At 37.4% G+C, this 19,644-nt stretch overlaps 1 protein-coding gene across 4 annotated transcripts in view; it reads right to left on the bottom strand.

Moving 5' to 3' along the window:
- The window catches only part of LPIN1 (lipin 1), a 111,497-nt gene that overhangs the window by 36,663 nt on the left and 55,190 nt on the right, over positions 1 to 19,644 (bottom strand). For 2 of the 4 annotated variants that reach the window (XM_070932987.1, XM_070932990.1), the window contains exons 3-6: positions 4,223 to 4,423; positions 2,991 to 3,086; positions 1,942 to 2,273; positions 300 to 404 (exon numbers count right to left, since the gene is read on the bottom strand). In XM_070932987.1, the coding sequence (XP_070789088.1) occupies positions 300 to 404; positions 1,942 to 2,273; positions 2,991 to 3,086; positions 4,223 to 4,423 (734 nt within the window). Of the gene's footprint in view, positions 1 to 299; positions 405 to 1,941; positions 2,274 to 2,990; positions 3,087 to 4,222; positions 4,424 to 13,295; positions 13,461 to 15,122; positions 15,210 to 19,644 lie in introns of those variants that run through there. The other 2 variants (XM_070932989.1, XM_070932988.1) reach the window with 2 other exon arrangements.

Genomic DNA, 19,644 nt, shown 5'->3' with positions numbered 1-19,644 from the left:
AAACTGTTCCAAACAATTCATCTTCCCACAGCTTTGAAATGAAAGACATTTGCTTACACACATTCATATGTAACATATAGCTGAGCCTTGAATGTGTGACTGAAACTGGAAGTGTTGAAATGGAGTTTAAATGGCCAAAATGGAGTTGAAACCAGAGAGAGATACTCATAGCATTAAGGCCAGAAGCATGAAAAGTCTTGTCCTTCCTTTAATTGCTGAATAAGTCTGAAAAGGAAGGAGTTCATGAAAAGGGTTCATCATGGAGATTATTTGATTTATCCTGGTAACATGCATTGTACCTCTGTCTGGGTGTCCATTCTCCATCTGAGTGGGGATGAGCAAGCACATTTATAGAACAAACTGTCTCGATGTCTTCATCTCTGGACAAATCAGGGACAGATGTTCTGAACATAAACAATACACAGAAAAAGAAGGGATTTTGTTTTAAATGCCCATATCTAGCACTGCATGCAGTATTAGTGGTACAACAAAAACATATAAAAATTAACACATTTTAAACCCATGGATGCTATTGTTAAAGATTCTAGATACTTTCAGAACACGTGCAAATTTTTTAAAAATTGGATTCTATTTTCTGGCAAAAATATGTTTTCTAAATTTTTCATAACCACCTGAGTTAGGAATTTTTGGTAAAACCTATTATTACATTACAACGTATCATATCATACCATATATCATATCTGAAGTTCTTTCCAGATGGACTCTTTAAAATGTTCTAGTAATTGTTCATTACAAATTCAATGGAGCAAACAGATGGTGTTATTATCTTATTTGCTGGGGGTGGGTTATCTTGTTTTCAGTTAATGAGGATACAATAATTTATTTTGAAAGAGTACAGCAGTATAATGCTTCACAATTACAGATATACCACAACACAATCAGCTGTGAAGGGGTTTAAAGAATAGACATTTTGATCATACGTGCATGCAATTTTTTTTCTTTTTAAATAGAATTTTGAAATATTATAAATTCATCTGTGCCTTTGCCTTTCTTTTCTCGGCAGTGTAAAATAAATGCTTTACCTATTGATAAATTGCACACCTCTCTCTCTCTCTCTCTCTCTCTCTCTCTCTCTCTCTCTCTCTCTCTCTCTCTGTGTGTGTGTGTGTGTGTGTGTGTGTGTATGTGTGTGTGTGTGTGTGTTTGTGTGTAGAGAAAGAGTGAGATTAATTCTGAAGAAACATGTATCAAGCAACTATGTTCTGCCTATTCTCATCTATATGCAAATATGTATTTTATATACATATAGTCATCCACTGTTCTCTAGGCACAATATTTTTACACATTCATCAGCTTTATCTGATCTCATGAATCTCTTTACTCAAGACCTTTTTGCAAATATTAGTTCCCTTCACTGTTACAAAACACAAATGTCAGAAAATAGAGCCACAGAAGATGAATGAGTGTTTTCACAGGACAGGAAAAATAATTCCCTTTATTTTTTTCATAATTGCTTTATTTTTTTTCTTTTCTTGGTTCTATTTTATGAAATAAAGGACAGTAGTAAACAGAGGAAGGCTAGGAATCTGCACTAGTAAGGACAACTACAAGGCAGTCTATAGGTATAACATATCTATGAGGAAAGTTGATTTAATTACAAAAATCACAGCAATAAATTGTTTGGATGCTATGCTGCAAATTCATGTACACCCCATTTTTAAAAAACAATACAACATAAATGACAGCTTGCATTTAAACATAACCTTTCACTTTTAAACTAAACTTCACAAGGTAACCGTAACACTGTAATCCTGTAACTTTAATCAAATTAAAAACTACGATGGATGAATATTCTATAGTTCTTGTAGTACAAAAAAAAGCAGAAAAAAACCATCTATTTAAAACATTTAACTGTTAAACTATTGTTTGACTTGAAATTAAAAAGTAACACTGAATAAATTAGACCCTCTGGATTAATACCTGGAAGTAGTATCTAGCAGCTCATTTTCTTCATCGGAACTCATTTCTATCGGGAACATGTTTTCTTCTTCAGTAGTATCGGCATTTTCGTCTCTTTTTGAAGTGTCTATTTTATGGGCAGATTTTCGTCTCCTCTTCCTCCTTTTCTTGACAGAACAAATTGCAGTAATGGATTCAGTGGCAGAAGGAGAAGTAGGGATTGGTAACTGTGAAGGACCAGCAGTGTCCATGCTCCTTAACCTATCCACAGAATTTCTCTTCAGCTGTATTTCCATGAGAGAAGATCCCTCAGACAAAATAGGGGATGTAGCCAAGTGGTATGGAATTGCCTCCTTAAAGAAAGGAAACACAAGCCTGTTGATACCTGGTATCTGTCAACTCAAATGTAACGATAGTGAATCTGCATGCTCCAAATCTGTTCTACACCAGTGAATCTTTCAAGGCCAGCAGAATATGTGTATGTGAATATAAACACACACCTAAATACTACAAATACACGCATACACACACGTATCCATCCTTTCCAAAAGCTGTCTTGACAGACTCTTCTGGAAAAGGCAAACTCAGCAAAATGTGCAAGTGAAGAAAACATCTCAAATTTAAGAGCTGTGGCTTGCCAGGAAGTGAGCCCTAATAATCCTTGATTATAAATGCTAACCACTTTGCAAACTAATGATTTAATGTATTCATTGTATGTATGCATACATTATATTCTATGCTAGTTTTTCTCTAATAGCTTATCCGTACCTAGACAAAATGGTAAAAAGCCCTCATTTTCTTCCATAATGTCTAGCTAGTATTTGACATAGTTCTTTGAAATAATTTGAATTCACAAAATTCACAAAAAATTCACAACTAGCGGCTATTTTAGACATAAATCTAGTCCTACATGACAAATAAAATGTGATGAGGAAAAAAAGCTTAATATAGTAGATAATCCTACTACAACTGATTTCTTAAAACAAACATCAATCCCTTGTTTTGTTATTGATTTCTATGTCCCCTTGCACACTATGACAAACAAAATACATATCGCGGGCTGGTCTCACCTCTTTGTCATCTGTTTCCTCTACAAAAAATGCTTCTCCATTGTCTCCTAATTTCATGTGCAAATCCACAGATTCTCCATTAATTTCTATGTCAACCTTGAGAGAAACAGAATAAAAAAAGATATAGATTAAAAAAAAACCTCAAGAAAATATGACATGTTCATTCCTTAAATGAAAGAACTTTTTTCCCATTTTACAGCAACAGGGTCCAAGTGGTTAAAGCACTTCACATTACATCAGCAATTTCTATTATGACTGATTATACCTTTAAAAATGAAAAAAGCTACCTTAAGTTCTGTAAAAGACTCATAGATAATAATGTCTGAATCCAGAACTTCCCAGATGTTATTAGTCATTATACTACACCAAGTAACATTAGGAGTAAAGGCCATAATTTAGCAAAAATTAAGAACTATTTACTTACCTCAGGTGACATCTGATTTAAGGTCTTTTAAATCTCAATACAATTCCAATACAAGTTCTGGAGTATGTGGTTAAAACCACATTATATAAAGTTCATAAAAGAGCTTAAAGCAGTCATTAATCGAGGGAGAGGCTGAGGTGAGTAACTAGATAAGCTTTCATTGCTAGATAGGTAATGAAAGCCCTTATGTGCAACAAATGATTCCTGAGTATACAATCAGTCTGACTCACAGCAGTTATAACTCACATAGTTTTGTCACTTACTGAAAATGTTGATGACTTTTTTTTTAAAGAAATCCCCAGGCAGTGTCTCTTTATTTGGACTCATTGTCATTTGATTTCCTACAAGTGTTATAGGTGTAGGATCAACTGCATTTTTAAAAAAAATTAAATGGCTGTCAGACACGCACCTGAGCTCTCCTCCAGACTGCCATAGGCTGGGATGAGAAGTTGCTATTTATGGCTGCAACTACCATTCCCTTTGGGAAGAATAGGAAAGTGGGAGCTTTTCAGGGAAATGGTAGAAAGTCTACTGAGAGTCTCAGTCATCCAGGTCATGGTTGTCCCAAAGGCACTTTTTTAAAAGGCAACTGGGTTTTGTTTTTTTTCCCTTGAAGATGGTTCAAAGTTTGCCTTTTCCAGAAGCAAAACATCTTCAAGGAACAAGTCCAGTTGCCTTTTAAAAAAGTGCCTTTGGGTAGAAAGAAAAGATTTCGACTTTTCCAATCCTTGTGCCCATATGTGGACTGACATTCAACATCTTACCAATTTAACAAATGCAAATCAAGCTGAAGTTTTTTGTTCCTTACCACTTTTTCCTTAGAACGTAGAACTCCCATCTTTCCAAAGCGTACGTGAAAAGGTGAACATTGGAGGTTTCCATTAGGCTGGCGGATAACAATGATATCAATGCATCCAGACAATGTGGCCGGATTTAATCCTTTATAGAGCTCCTTCACTGTCACAAAGACTTGCCCTGCTAACTGTCCAACGTAATTCATGGTTTGTGCCTGGAGATGAAAAACCGAAGAAAATTATCATTAGGTGATTGCTGATTTGCATCCCTACAACAGCTGCAGAAAACACCTGCCAAGCCAGAGCAGAAGAGCAAATAATTCTTTGCATTTAAAAAAAATCAGTCTTCAGTAGAATTTACCACATTTCTTCAGGCCAGATTTAACCAAATAAAGGATATGACCTGGCCTTCAAGAAGAAAATGAGGGGGGAAAGAAGAAGGATACTACAATAATAAAACTTAACTCCTCACTCTCTCACTTGAGAGTGGGATAATATATTTATCAATGCTGCTTTTGATTCCTTTATGGAGGAACAGTGACACACAAATACAGTATAATGATCCCTTGGCCTTTCCTCTGACATAACAACTGAGGTAATTGCTACAGTTTATAAAAGTGCTTGAAAGTCTTCTCTTTAAATCAGTGTGGCAACCTTAAGATATATGGACTTCAATTCCCAGAATTCCCCAGCCTGCATGTACTGTACTGTAAGTAAATCTCCATGCTGAAAACAACTAACGGGATTCTCTCATCTGGCAAAGCAAAATTCCACCACGAATATATTTTGCGGGACGTGAAGGCTCAGATAGGATGGCTTGTGGTAGCCAAACTATGAAACCATTTATGAAAGAATTCCAGTGACTGCAAGCTCTGTTTATACAACAGCCAATGTTCAGTTTCTTGTACTGCTTGCTTCTGCCTGCTCTACACACAAGTCTAAAAGCAATTATCTTTTTTGTTGACAGAAGATGTACTTGCTCCTTGTTTTGGTAGCGGCCTGTTCTTTTGCGTTTATGTACGACTGTGTGAAAACTAATTCTCACAACAACCAAAATCAGTGATGATGGGGATTACAGTAAAGGAGCAGAAAGAGTTGTGACTATCTTATAAAAAGGATTAGAAGAAGGAAGGGCAGGGGGGTAAATCAGGACCTATTGACTGATGCCTGAGTAATCTACAGTAGATCAGAAGAAGCATTAGTTGTTTAAACTAAATAATAACGGCAATAATTCAAAATTTGTCTGTTAACTTCCTCATCAGATTGTTAATCAAGAATGCCTGGGAGAAAACCAAGAGTAGATTTTGATTGAAATGATGTGTAAGTTTGCTTCTCCTGTGTTTCACAAATTCTTGGACTGAAAGCTGCTTTTTCTTCCATTTGTACCATATATCTGCATGTGAGTGGGGATACAGCTGCTGCAAACAAAAAACAAGTATAAACTGGATTCAAAAACTGCAGAGCATCGGCACAACGGGTAACAATAACAGAGGTCAACTGGAAAAAGCCCTCCTGGACAAGAAAGGAGATTTCTTTCATATCATTCAAAACAGACAGGGAGGGCCAGAGGGGAAAAAGACAAACAGTAGAAAAGCTATCTTCAGCCACAAAGCTATCTTTAGTTATTTCCACTTTTCCTCTTCGGCGTGACCTCTTCTGCCACCACCACCTCCTCCAGCCAGGATGCAGCAGAAAACATCCTGCCAAGCCAGTGTCAAGCGTCTCACAGCCAGGCCTTCTACAATACTAAGAAGCAGGAAATAGGCTGAAAGAACATAGAAGTCTTCTAAAATCTACTGAAGAGCTCCTATGTTTCTATCATAGACTTCTTGAGTACAAAGTGTCCTGAAGCAGCACTAAAAGTAGACTTCCAATTCCAAAATACTGTATGTTGCTACCTGAGGGGACTAACAAGATGGCACTTTCCCTTCCTCAGATTCAAGAACAAAAGTTGACTAGAATGATTAGGGAACCCTTTCCGATAATTCTTAAGATACTTTCATGTCCACCTAGTATAAGACACTACCTGAGAGTGAAGAAGGGAAAAGAAAGTTAATTATATGGTACATATAAGTAGCCTTTGTCTTATAACTACAATTGAGACCAGAATGTCTGTTGCTAAATAAAGTGGTTGTCTGACAACCTTTTTGCCATGGTTGTTAAGCAAATCACTGCAGTTTTTAAGTGACTCATGTGGTCATTACATGAATCCTCCGTTGACTTTGCTTGTCGGAAGCCAGCTGGCAAGGTTGTAAAATGATCATCACATGACCCTGAGACAGTATCAATACTGGTTGCCATGCACCTGGATTTTGACCATGTGACTGTGGGGATGCTGCAATGATTGTAAGGCAAGGACCGACAATCGTAAATCATTTTTTTTTCAGTGTCATTGTAATTTCGAAGAGTTGCCAAATGAATAGTTGTAAATTGAGGACTACCAGTATCCCTCTCTCACTGGCAACAGATTAAACTAAAAGAGATTACAGCATTTTCAACATGACCAATCCCACATAACATATGATGCAAACACAAGAACCAGAAAGGAGGAGAGGATTGAGGTACTCTACAATAGATTAATTCTCAAAAGGGCAGCGTTAGACACTGAAATTATAAATAGATAAACATCTTGGAATATCACCTCCTGTACTCCACTTTTCATGGTATGGCTAGGATGTCCTAAGAAGTCCACCTTATGAAACTGGGCACAGATTTAGCTTCGTGGGAAGAAGCAAGAGTGATCATCTGTGCCTGCCTTTGATTTCCTTTCTCAGTTTTCTTTCCACAAAATCAATATTGCTTGCATTATTGATTAGGAAGTGCTATACAAGCCTATGAAATGGCATTTTCCCATAGGCTTTTCTTTGCCAACGGATGATAAACCATAAAGCTATCAAGCAGAGAAAGATATGCAGAAGAGAGGAGAACATTTCATTTTGGTCACAACCTGGATAATTATTTTCAAAACAATGATTTAAAGATTTCTGGAAAGAATCCTCAACTGAATAATTCAATGTACAGAGTTGAAAACAGGTTATTGGAAAAGTTTTATTACTGAAATGCAACCCACATCTCTAGTGGGTATAGTTATTAAAACAAATCAAAAAGACCACAAGCATGACTTAGTCTTCAATATTTGAGTACAATACGAAAACTGAGAGCCTTTTTAACTTGATACTATATTGAACTCCTCCAGTTCCTCTAATTTAATAAAATGAAAACCAGCTGAATACAATTTCAGTTTCATTTTCAGGATTCTCTTTTATGGCTTCCCACTTTCTCACATTTTAGAAGAAACGTCACAGGGTAATCAGAAAAAGTTTACAAAACTTATCTACAAAGATAAGTTCCTGAATCTAACCACCGCCTTCAAACTAGCTTATATCTTTATTTAAAAACCTAACATAATCTAAATAATACAATGCACTAAAAGCTAAACAAACTGAACCCCTTAAACGAAATTGCACAACAGAGACTGAACGATATCAAAAGAAAAGGCCTTGCTGTCAAAAATTAAGATTGCAACCAAGCTTTTGAGAAATTGATTTCCACAGTATACAACTAAATAAAATATGCTACTCGTTTCAAAGAATTGCAGTGGGATAAAAAGTAAAGCTACTTTTGAAAAGTGCAAGAGGAAGTCAGGCAGATTCTATTTTGGAAAATGCACGGATCTACTTTGCAAAACTGCTAATTCTCGTTTAGCAAAGAAATCAATAACTCTTTTCTAACTACTGTATTGTATTATTCACAGAAATGGCAGCAGATATAAGTCTCATACAGAAGCCTATTGTTTAATATCCTGCTTAGCAAATCATTTAACTAAAACAGCACAGATTTGAATCTGCTGAAGATCTGCATGCACTTTACTACAGATGTATTTAGGTAGTCCTAGATTTATGACTGGTTGCTTAATGACTGTTTGTTTTAACGCCCGTTCCAAATTACAATTGACATCTCCAGAGCTACCTAAACATGTTTTCAGAATTATGACAGCAGCATACTCTGGGGATCATGTGATCACATTTTGGGCACATGGCAACTGGCTCATTTTGCAGACCTTTGCAGCATCCTACAGTCATGGCCACAATTTGCTACAGTTTTTCCCAGTTTCCGGTGTTTACTTCTGGTTTCTGGCAAAAAGATACCCATTTGGAAAAATGGATTCACTTAATGACTGCTGTGTTTGCTTACCAGGCTCAAGGTTGACTCAGCCTTCCATCCTTCTGAGGTCAGTAAAAGGAGGATCCAGATTGTTGGGGGCAATATGCTGACTCTGTAAACCACTTAGAGAGGGCTGTAAAGCACTGTAAAGCGGTATATAAGTCTAAGTGCTATTGCTATTGCTAATAACCATCATAAGAACAATTGTAACTTTGAATCAGGTCACATAATGCCTCGATTTACAACCACAATGACTTACAATCCTAATTCCATACTCAATTATGGGTGTACGTTGTAGGTCATTTCCCCCCCAAATTTTTTTTCCCTATTTTTCATATGTTATGTGGCAGCAAACTGCAGTTTATAAAAGCCCAAAATCAATTCCTCTCTATGTTTGTTTATCTATTGGTACAGATAATTGTTTGCTGTCATACCTAGTCTTGCAAACCATGTTTATAATTCTGGTTCTAATGCACTGACTAATAGATATCATGTAATGGAAAGCAATGAGTGGGTGTGAAAAAGTTCATGTATTCTTTCTTTCTTTCTTTCTTTCTTTGCCTTTATCCTATAAAATACCCAAAGTAAATTTATTTAATTTGATTTATATCTTACTTTTATTTTGCGCAACTCAAACCATCATGCATAATGCTCCCCCTTATTTTCCTCTCAACAACAACTGGGTACGTGAAGTAAATTGAAAGAGAGTAATAGACCCCAAATAGTCCGTGTCTAAAGGGTAACTAGAACTTGCAGCCTCCCAGTTTCTACTCTAGTATATTAACTGCCAAACTGGGTAGAAAAAAAAAGAAAAGAAAAATTAGGAGACACAAAAGTATTATCCCAAACTTTTTACTACTGAAAAGTAATCTAGATTCTTTCGTTTTACAAGAGGGGGAGGGAGAAACCTTTAACCACATTTTTTAAAGATTTTAGAGAATGAACGGAGAAGCTGCTTAATGGAGAAACATCAGCCTGATTCTTCCTTAAGGGAATAACAGCAATGCTTATTGACCTTCTCGCCCACAATCACAAATTAGGATTATCAAATCAGCACTGAGCCTATTAGAATCAGAACCTTGATTCCGAAAAGTAATCCAGTTCAATAATTCAAAATAAAATAGTTTGGTGCAAACTATTAGATCCTCTGTTCAATCCTGTTTTCTCAAAATCAAATGAGAAAAACCCCATTTCTGCACATGTACAGAAGCATAAAAATAATACGGATTAGAGATCTAATCAAATTGTTTTCAACTTGAATACCCAAACTGAAGCTTCACATAGCTATAAAAACAACCCTGCCTCTTTCAGGTCCAAAAACTTAGCCTTAGTTATGCAAAAGTAAACCATTAATTTTCTCAAAGCCAAGGATGCAAGGCACATGCCTACCAAGAATTAGAAGAACAGATTGTCTTCGACTTACAACAGTTCGTTTAGTGACCATTCAAAATTACAATGGCACAGAAAATTGTGACTTATGGCTGTTTTTCAAAGTTACAACCTTTGCAGCATCCCCATGATCATGTGATCAAGATTCAGATGCCTGGCAACTGGTTCATATTTATGACCATTGCTGTGTCCCAAGGTCATGTGATCCCCTTTTGCAAAGTCAATGGGGAAGCCAGATTCAATTAACAACTGGGTTAATAACTTATCAGCTGCAATGTTTCACTTAACAACTGTGGCAAGAAAGGTCGTAAAATGAGGCAAAATTCACAAATACCTCACTTAACAAGAAATTTTGGCTCAATTGTGATCGTTAAGTCAAGGACTGCCTGTATTATTATAAGTAGAAAGGCCATTCATTTCGATCTTTTGTGGCGCAGGAAAGAGCCGAGGTGGCGCAGTGGTTAGAGTGCAGTACTGCAGGCTAGTTCAGCTGACTGCTAGCTGCAATTCAGCAGTTCAAATCTCACCGACTCAAGGTTGACTCAGCCTTCCATCCTTCCGAGGTGAGTAAAATGAGGATCCAGATTGTTGGGGGCAATATGCTGACTCTGTAAACCCCTTAGAGAGGGCTGTAAAAGCACTGTGAAGCGGTATATAAGCCTAAGTGCTATTGCTATTGTACCCTTGGGGGAGGGGGACCCAAACCTAATTCTTATACAGAATAAGTGCTATTTGGGGTGTGGGGAACTAGAGCATGAGTTGTCTTCAGTCTAATTTCTAGCTTTGACCATCTAGGAATTCATCCCTTTTTATTGCTGAGTCAATATCCTTTTAACTACCATGACCACCAAGCTCTGGAGAAGGAGATAAGCCTTGTCTTAAAAAAGCATAACTCATGGAATAACCACCAAGAAGAAACTCTTCATGCCCTTGTCCTTTGCTCTGTCTTTTACCACATCCACTTTTCTAACATCTTTGATCAGTATAAATAAGCATGCATAAGTTTCTATATTCATTCATGGGAAGAAGGGCCATTTCACTGTTATACAGCTTTAAAAGTTCAGCACCAAGGAAGTCAAGTTTTTCCAGCATGGTCTAAAGATAACACTCAGCAGAAAATTGGAGGATTCCCAGAGTTTATGGCATAGAATAGCTTTGAGTATAACTGAATATTTCAGCTACACCAATGTAGTGTTGCAAAAAGTCTTGATCACTTCTGTATTGACCCACTTTTTAAACTAACATAACTTACCAAACCAGAACAGCCTTGTTAAATACTTAATCTTTGTTTATGGAAGAAAAGCAAATGCTAATGTGTACAGGCATGCTTGGGACTGCTATCATTATAAATTCTCCTAACTGCTTCTAATAGGTTTGGGAAAATATTTTGTCCTGTTTAATTGCACAAAGAAGGCTTGAAAACCAAGGGTTCCAAAACCAGAAGAGTTGCAAATGCACTGAAAGTGGAAATTCAATACACAGTCCATAAACGTGTCTGCAGGAATGCTTTAAAAGTCCACCCAGTGAACTAGCTATGAGAATCTCCATTTAGAATATAAATTTATTTTCTGGGTCTGAAAGCACTTTGCAAAAATGATGGCTAGGTTTCAGGCTTGACCTGAATCATTCCACTGATGCTGATGAAATCAAATGTAAACCATTACTGAATCATAGCTATTGAGAGAGTGAATTACTGCATCTCATCACATCTCATCTAGAATTATGTTGTTCACACAATCAGTCAGACTATATTTGACATTTTTATTCACTTATGAACTCCTTCCCAAGAACGTGGGATAGGGAGATGTAATTTTTATTAGTAGTAGTAGTATTTTAGACACATACATGTTTTGTAACTATCTCCAATCAGATGCCCTCCAATTACATATCTGGAGAATATAGTTCCTAAAATTCCCCATCCAGCAAGCCATTTTGAAGTCCAAAAACCGCTTAGGGGATTTGACTTGTGTTTGATTTCCAGCTTTGAGGAAAGACTTGTATGGCCCAACTGTACAGAATTTTAAAAGCTATGAATTCTAGCTTCAAAATGTGCTTTCATAATAAGTTTGTAATTGAATGCACACTTTTTTTAACCTTAAATTTAATGGAATTATTGGGCATCACAAAAGAAACATGATCTGTTTGAATGCCATGTAGTTTTGAGTACAAAATTCTTTATACTTAAATCTAATAACATTTTTTGATTATGCTATATCCTATATTTCATTCAAGGGCAACATATATAATACTTCCCCTTTAATCCTTACAACAAAACTATTACAAAAGTTATAGACCAATATTCTCCAGTGTGCTTTGTGACTGAGCAGAGATATGAAACTCTCAGTAAAATCAAGCACACCACATGAGGGCTTCAAAATGCAAAAAACACACATAAATATCATAATGTAGAGGCTTCAATTCAAATAACATTGCATGATTTTTTCTACCACATGCGTATAATCAAGATGAATTCAGAGAAATGCATACTATGTTAATACAATTTCAATCATCCTGAGAGTTTACACTGATTTCCCTAAGCAAAGGGATTATTCCAATGAAAGAAAATACACCTTTTGAAAAACCCTATACATTTTACAGGCAGAATTCTACTACATTTAATGTTTGCCTGTTGAAATTTCTGGAACAGTTTTAGCTCACACCCATTCTATCTGGCTGTATACCAGAAATGAGAACAACAATACCTTAGGTAGAAGCTAAAATGGTTTTAATTGTGCTTTCTCTTCCATGCCAATAAAGCCTGGTTCCCCCACAGGGGAGTATTAGGCAATAGAAACATTATTTAAAATGTTAATTGATGTAAATATGTCATCGGGAGATACAGAACTCACTATTTGAGCTATTGACACAATCTACATATATCTAGCAGTATCAAAGGACCATTTCTCATCACACATTAGGCAACTGTGCAATCAAACAGAAAATACTACATGGACAGATGCAGAAGATCCAAGAAAAGTTCAACTCTCTCCAAAACATCTAAATAAAGCATCTAAAATGGCTATCATTTCTTGTAACCTTGAGAACCCAATAAAGTGCTTTCTTCTTATCTCAAAACATCTCTTACAGACAAAAATGAGTACATGTAACTTTACCACAGGCCCACAAACCTTTTCCTTTTGTTACCACCTAGGCCCAGCTATCACAACCTTTGCTGCCTATCTTCCCCACAATATGCTTCTAAAATCAACTAGAGAAATCCAGGAAAAAGACATGATTCTCCACCCTCAGCAGTGTCACCAGCTATCATTAAAACACAGCTTATCTTTGGATCCGTATGGTGGCAGCCAGGGACACTGAGGTTCAGTGTTCTTCTAGAAAGTATATGAAATGCTTATCCAGGTTAAAAACAAAAAAAGCCCTAACTTAGACCCAAAGCAAAGCTATACTCTTGCCTTAAGATAAACACTGTAAGCATTTTAAACTGAGAGGGAAAAATTCAGCAATCTCTGACTTCTTTGACATTCCATCTCTGCTATGACCTGCTGCCCAATCAGTCTTCCAGCTATTTCGTACCTTGCGTGATTTCTCTTCTCCACTGTAGAACACATCGGCAATTTCTCCCAGGGAAGCAAAAAGCAGCTGTCTCTCCCGCGGCTATCTTACTCCAGAGCAATGAATGACTGCAGAGCGGGCTATAGCAAAGGAGGCACAGTAGCTCAGGGCCAGCGCTGCGCTGTGTTCGCTTCTGTGTCTACAGAGGCTACTGCAGGGATGTCAATTCATCCCACATCACTGCTTGGGACCCGCCCTGGAGGAGGGAGCTAAGCAAAAACAGACAGGAGGCCAAACGGGGGAATTAAGGGGAATGACTCAAATGGAGGTTACAAAGGGAGGTACAGGATTAATGGTGGGGCTCTCCTTTAGCTATTCCTGCCTCTCTGATTGCTCTGTTCTACAGATGTAGGTCAGAGCTACGAATCACTAAAGATGGAATCACTAAAGATGGATCGAGGGAAGGTACAAACGTCATTGGCTGCTGAGACAAGGGGGTGCATTGCATGTCATCAGAGTCCTGTAAAACCTGGAAAGTGGTCATCTTATTCAAAATTAAGAGGGGCCAAAATCTCAGAGGTAAATTAATAAGATGGGGATCCATTGATATGGTAAAGTTTATTTCAAGTAAAGCTCAATTCCAAGCAACTCAAGAATCAGTAGTAGCTAAAGTGCTGGGATAGAAACAAGGAGACTTTAATTCCAGTCTTCCCTTAGGGATGAATGGTGGCTGGATGCTTTTGGCAATGTCACTTTCACTCAGTCCAGCCCATCTCCCAGGATTGTTCTTATGGGGAAAATAAGAAGTGGGAGCGTTAGGTATGCATCACACTTGGAACTGACAAAAAAATAGAGGAGGGATAAACCACTAATAAAACAAATGTCAAGAATACATCCAATGACAGCCTCCCATTCAAGTATCAACCAGATCTAACCCCTCCTTAGCTTCCAGGCCCTGTGGTGCTATTTTCTGGAATACATAAATTAATTTTTCTGTATCTGGATGGAAATCTTCAAGGTAACTTGATGAAATATGCATCCAAATGATGAAAAAGAATGTCTCCATGAATAGAATTTTTGCCACTGGTTGAACTGAATTAAGTTACACAAAGTGGTACGATACACCATTGCGAATGATTCGAACAATCTGGTCTGTCTCAAATAGTCACAAAATCAGCCCTGCACATTCAAACGCAATGGAGTAGAAATACCTGTCTCAGCATACACACACAAATTAGCCCCTTCTGTACAATTCATACATACAGTACAATGTACATAACAAGTGTGATCAGGACAAAAATGCTTCGGTTTTCCAAGATGCCAGGCAATTTTATGCCTGGGAAGAAAAGAACACTCATTATTTCCAAACTACTGGGTGGTAATCTTGAATACTAGGCTCAGATTTTATATACCTACAGACATGTCCGTGTAATATTTCAGAATTTCGTTCAATTAGAATGAAAATATAATCTTATTTGGTCCTTCTTTTTTTTCTCCATAGCTAGCAGCAGCAAAAAAGAGATTGTTCGTTTTAAATGCTGCTGGAAGAATACATTTCCCCAAAACAAGGCTTCCTGGGACAACATCGCAGGTCTTTTATAAAAACAACATTTTTAATACCCTTTTTACCTCTCTTTCTTTGCACAACCCTTCTGAATACTGGAAACGGACCTGGCTAATCAATGGCGAGGCACAAATCCTGTTGCCTATATAAGATGCACCCACCTAGGTCTGAGTTTATGCCAGTTTCGCTAAACCCGCACCCACCTAATTTTGCAGAGGACCCTTTGCAAAGGGCGAAGGGCTACTAAAGAGGAATGGTAAGGCGAAAGGAAGGAGAGGAGCTACCTGATTTTAATTCGGCGGGTCCCGTTCGGCCGTCGGGATCCCCCCCTCGGCAGGGCCCTTTGCTTTTGAAGTTGCTCTGCGCTTGGCCGTTGCATTGTGACACGGCGCCAGGAGGAGGAGAACTGAGGTGATCCCTCCGGCCAATCAGAGAGCTCGCCTGGCCTCAGCCGAACACTCAGCTTGGCAGGAAAGAGGCGGGGTCGGCGAAACGTGAGTATTTGGGTGGCGCTTTTGGAATGTTGTTTGCCGGAGCCTTTCGGGCACGTGTCGTGTAAACATCATTATCCGGAGGCCGGCGTGAAAAAACATCGCTGGGATCGTCGGAGGCGCTGGTTTAATGAGCAGGCGCGGAACTCAGAGGATTTTATATATTTACATATATATATATATACGCACGCGTTAGAAAACGAGGTGATTTATTAGCCCTTCTAATTAAAATTATTAAAATTATTACATAATTAATTAAATTATTTGCGCTGCCCGGAAAAAAAAAGAAAAGAAAACCGCCATACCTTTAAAAAAAATAGCAAATGAATTCCTCCATCCTGCCTGGGGGGCAGGCTTCTCTACATTTTCAATTTAATAAAGGCTTATTATTCCCGGGTGAGAGTATGGAGATCTGCCTTGTTGAAGCCGATCTTTTATACCCTTAGCCTCTCATAAAACGTGTCTACATACTCTGCAGTTTTGTATCCGGATTTTTTTCAAATCTGTTGAGTCGTTTTTGTAGAAGTGCACCAAATTTGGGCAGAAGAAATGTTGTGGATCTGTTTTTAAGAAGAGACTGGATGGTTACTTGTCTGAAATGGTATAGGATCTCCTGCTTGAATAGTGGGCTGGACTAGAAGACCTCCAAGGTCCCTTCCAGCTCTATTCTGATTGTAATCAATTGATAATTTTAACAAGGCTTCTCTTCCCCCCCAAGTGTTAAAAATCCTGCTATTGTTTGCTTGAGCAATCGCTGTCTTTAGTCTGATGTAAAAAAGGAAGCAAACCAAAGGCCCTTTTTCGGTTGTCTGGCATCAGATACTCCTAGAAAACTAACCTTGGTCGAAAAAGCAATTTTAGATAAACTGGTTTATCACCTCAGTGATAAAAACGAACGCGGAAGAATCGAACATCTCTAGGTCGAAAGCAAGATGGAAAAAAAAAGTTGCCCTTAATATATTAGACAACAACTGGATGGATTATAAGAGAAAGCAATTCTCTCTTATAAATTTATGTATTGCCTGTTTTCACAAAGTTTTTGCTTATGATATGTTCAGGTGTGTCTCAGAAAAGTTCTGTGTTTCACAACAGGAAAAAATAGCTGCCTTTTAGGACACTCCTATGTATATAATCCACTCTTGAAATTGTGTTCAATAATTGGCAGGAGGAACTCTAGGCCATGAACTCTAGGTCTCTGGCACAATCTCATTTGTTCCCTATGCCATCCGTCTGGCAAACTCGCAAGATTCATTTCTCTCACCATGTACGTGTATAGATCCGAATTAGCCTGTGTTGTTTCTCTGTATCATATAACATATGTGGGGGTGTATGCATAATTTTGTATTTATTTATTTATTTTGCCATGTTTATGTAGCGTATATTAGAGGTGGAGACCTGATTAGTGTACATTCAAAGTGACAGTAAAGTTATTCTAAGTCTACGTCATTCTCGGTCTGTGGGACACGCCCACACCAGAGCCTCTGTGCCCCAGTGCCTAAGGGAAGTTTCTTTATCTGCACGTACAATCAATAATTACTTATTTTTCCTGCTGCAAAAGTCATGGCCTTTCAAGAGTGATTCACTGGTTTTATATGTCCTTACTACATGAGACCATTCATGTCTATCTTGATAGGAACTCTAGAAGCTTCATAAGATAGCGAATGTCTGTCTCAGACCTTCTACAAGAATCTGATTCAAGTTCATAATGACTAATTCCCAATGAGAAGTCATACCGGCCAAGCAGATGGAAACTGAAGTCCATCAAAACCTGCAGGACCACTATTTTTAGAGGCAACTGGACTTTCTTGTTTTTCTTTGAAGACGTTTCGCTTCTCATCCAAGAAGCTTCTTCAGCTCTGAAGAACACTTTCTGTATCATAATTCCAGCCTATAGTTTAAAAATTTGAATATCCTGAAAACATGATACTGAGACAACATACTATGCCTGCTTATTCAGTTTAAGGTCTATACACGTACTTTAATTTAAGCATCACTCTGACCATCCAGAATTCATGTTTACTTAATTGCCAAAAATACCCATTAAGCCTTGAATACATTAATACACTTTAGTAAGCATAACTCCAATTTAAAATTTTACTTTTCAAGGTAAGTTAGGATTGGTAAATATACTTCTCGCCCCAGTTTAGCAGTTCTAGCTCTATAGATTTGGTGTAGCTCTGATCACATGTTTTGTATGGTTCCTGCTGTTAACTCAGGAAAGTGGTTTCTTAATCTGATTCTTCCTGTTATTGATGGATTGCAGCAGAAGAAGAAGAAACAAGTAAAAAGCAACAAAACCTATTGCTGGCATGTTATTGCAGGAAGAGAATGGGCAGGAATTGAGTGAACCCATTAAAAAAAAAATCAGGATCTTAAGTAACATCCTCCTATGGTTCTGGGAATATTCTTAAATATTAAACCCTTTAACAATTCAGGATTTATAGCATGCATGATAACATTTTGTACAGGCAGCCCTCGACTTACAAACATTCATTTAGTGACCATATGAAGTTACAGCAGCACTGAAAAAAAAAAGTGACTTATGATAGGTTTTCACACTTGCGACCATTGCAGCATCCCCATGGTCACGTAAGAAAAATTCAGGCACTTGGCAACTGGCATTATGATATCCTGGGGTCATGTCATCACGATTTATATAACCTTCCCAGCCAGCTTCCCACAAGCAAAGTCAATGGGAGAAGCCAAATTCACTTAATGACTGCATGGTTCACTTAACAACTGCAATATTTGCTTAACAATTGTAACGAAAAAAAATAGTGAAATAGGGCAAAACTCTTTTTAACAATGGAAAATTTGGGCTCGGTTGTGGTCGTAAGTCAAGGACTACCTGTATCACCATTTTCACATAATAGGGTTTTAAAAAGGAAGCTTTTCAATACATTGAAATACATGGTCAGCCTTAGCTAAACAGGATGCAAATGCACTTAGTTCTTCGCCGTTTCGTAATTGGCCTATCCAGTTTCACTTGCAAATCATTTAAATCCAGAAAACAAATTCAGTCTCCCACATATTTCCCAAAGCTATCTTGATTTGCTTATTATAAAAATAAAAGAGGACGTATAAACATATTTAAATACAATAGTGCTCTCGCCTGATTCCTTAGGTGGGAATCTTACGAATAGTAGGTATTCCTTAGTCCATATTTCGTTGAAGTATTAATTTCTTCCTGGAATTCCTACTGCAGACTGGTTAATTGGTTGGGCTTGTCTTTATTTAAAATCATGGCGTGTCTGTGTGCAGGGTGGATTTGATTTAAATCTAGTTGATTTAAATCACAATTTAAATCATGATTTAAATCACTAGTAAAAAGGCTTGATTTAAATCAACTCGATTTAAATCATAATTTTTAAAGAGCAACTGTCATCTCTGCTACTCCTTTGGCCCACTGTTGACTCACCGATAGTCCCAGTGTTGCAGAATATACAGCTTCATGCTACATAACTAAGCTCCATTTCATGCTGAATAAACTAAATTATTTATGTATCTTAAATAGAAAACTATCTTACGATAGATTTTTACCCCAAAAGTTTTTTATTAAAATAAATTCAATAAAAATCAAAAAAATCCGATTTAAATCAAAAAATCTGATTTTTTTGATTTTTTTTTAAAAAATCATTGATTTTTATCCACCCTGTCTGTGTATTACTGACTCACTGAGTTATCTACTGAAGTTTTTCCCATTTGTGGGATGATCCTGTTTTCAGATAGTTAATGTTCTTCATAAGTTACATAAGTTTATTTTGTCAAGCATATATAAGATAACAGGTAAAAGTATAAACCTAATTTGAATACATGAAAAGAGTAAGTAAAAAGGAATATTAGGACAGGGACGGTAGGCACACTGGTGTACTTATGCATGCCCCTTACAGACCTCTTAGGAATGGGGTGAGGTCAACAGTAGACAGTTTAAGGTTAAAGTTTGGGGAGTTTGGGGAAGAAACTACAGAGTCAGATAGTGCATGCCAGGCATTGACCTCTCTGTTACTGAAGTCATATTTTCTGCAATCGAGTTTGGAACGGTTTACCTTGAGTTTGTATCTATTATTTGCTCGTGTATTGTTGTGGTTGAAGCTGAAGTAGTCATTGAGAGGAAGTACATTCTTCCCTTGGTTCCCACATATTTCTCCTTAAATCGCAAGAACTGGATTTCCTTCCACCAGTCCTGACTTCCTATGTTTTGGGGAAAGGCTGTCATTCCCAGGTAGACTCTGATAATATCAAAAGTATTGAATTACAAGAGGACAAGAAAAGAAGAAAGAAAAAAACAACGGTTTGGTTGGATGGACTCAATTTT

The sequence above is a fragment of the Pituophis catenifer genome, unplaced genomic scaffold (genome assembly GCF_029215685.1).
Source record: "Pituophis catenifer annectens isolate HBS135680 unplaced genomic scaffold, rPitCat1.0.hap2 SCAF_1, whole genome shotgun sequence".
In the NCBI taxonomy this organism is placed as follows: Eukaryota; Metazoa; Chordata; class Lepidosauria; order Squamata; family Colubridae; genus Pituophis; species Pituophis catenifer.
Note: the sequence above shows the minus strand (reverse complement) of the source record. Positions and strands in the feature narration are given on the sequence as shown.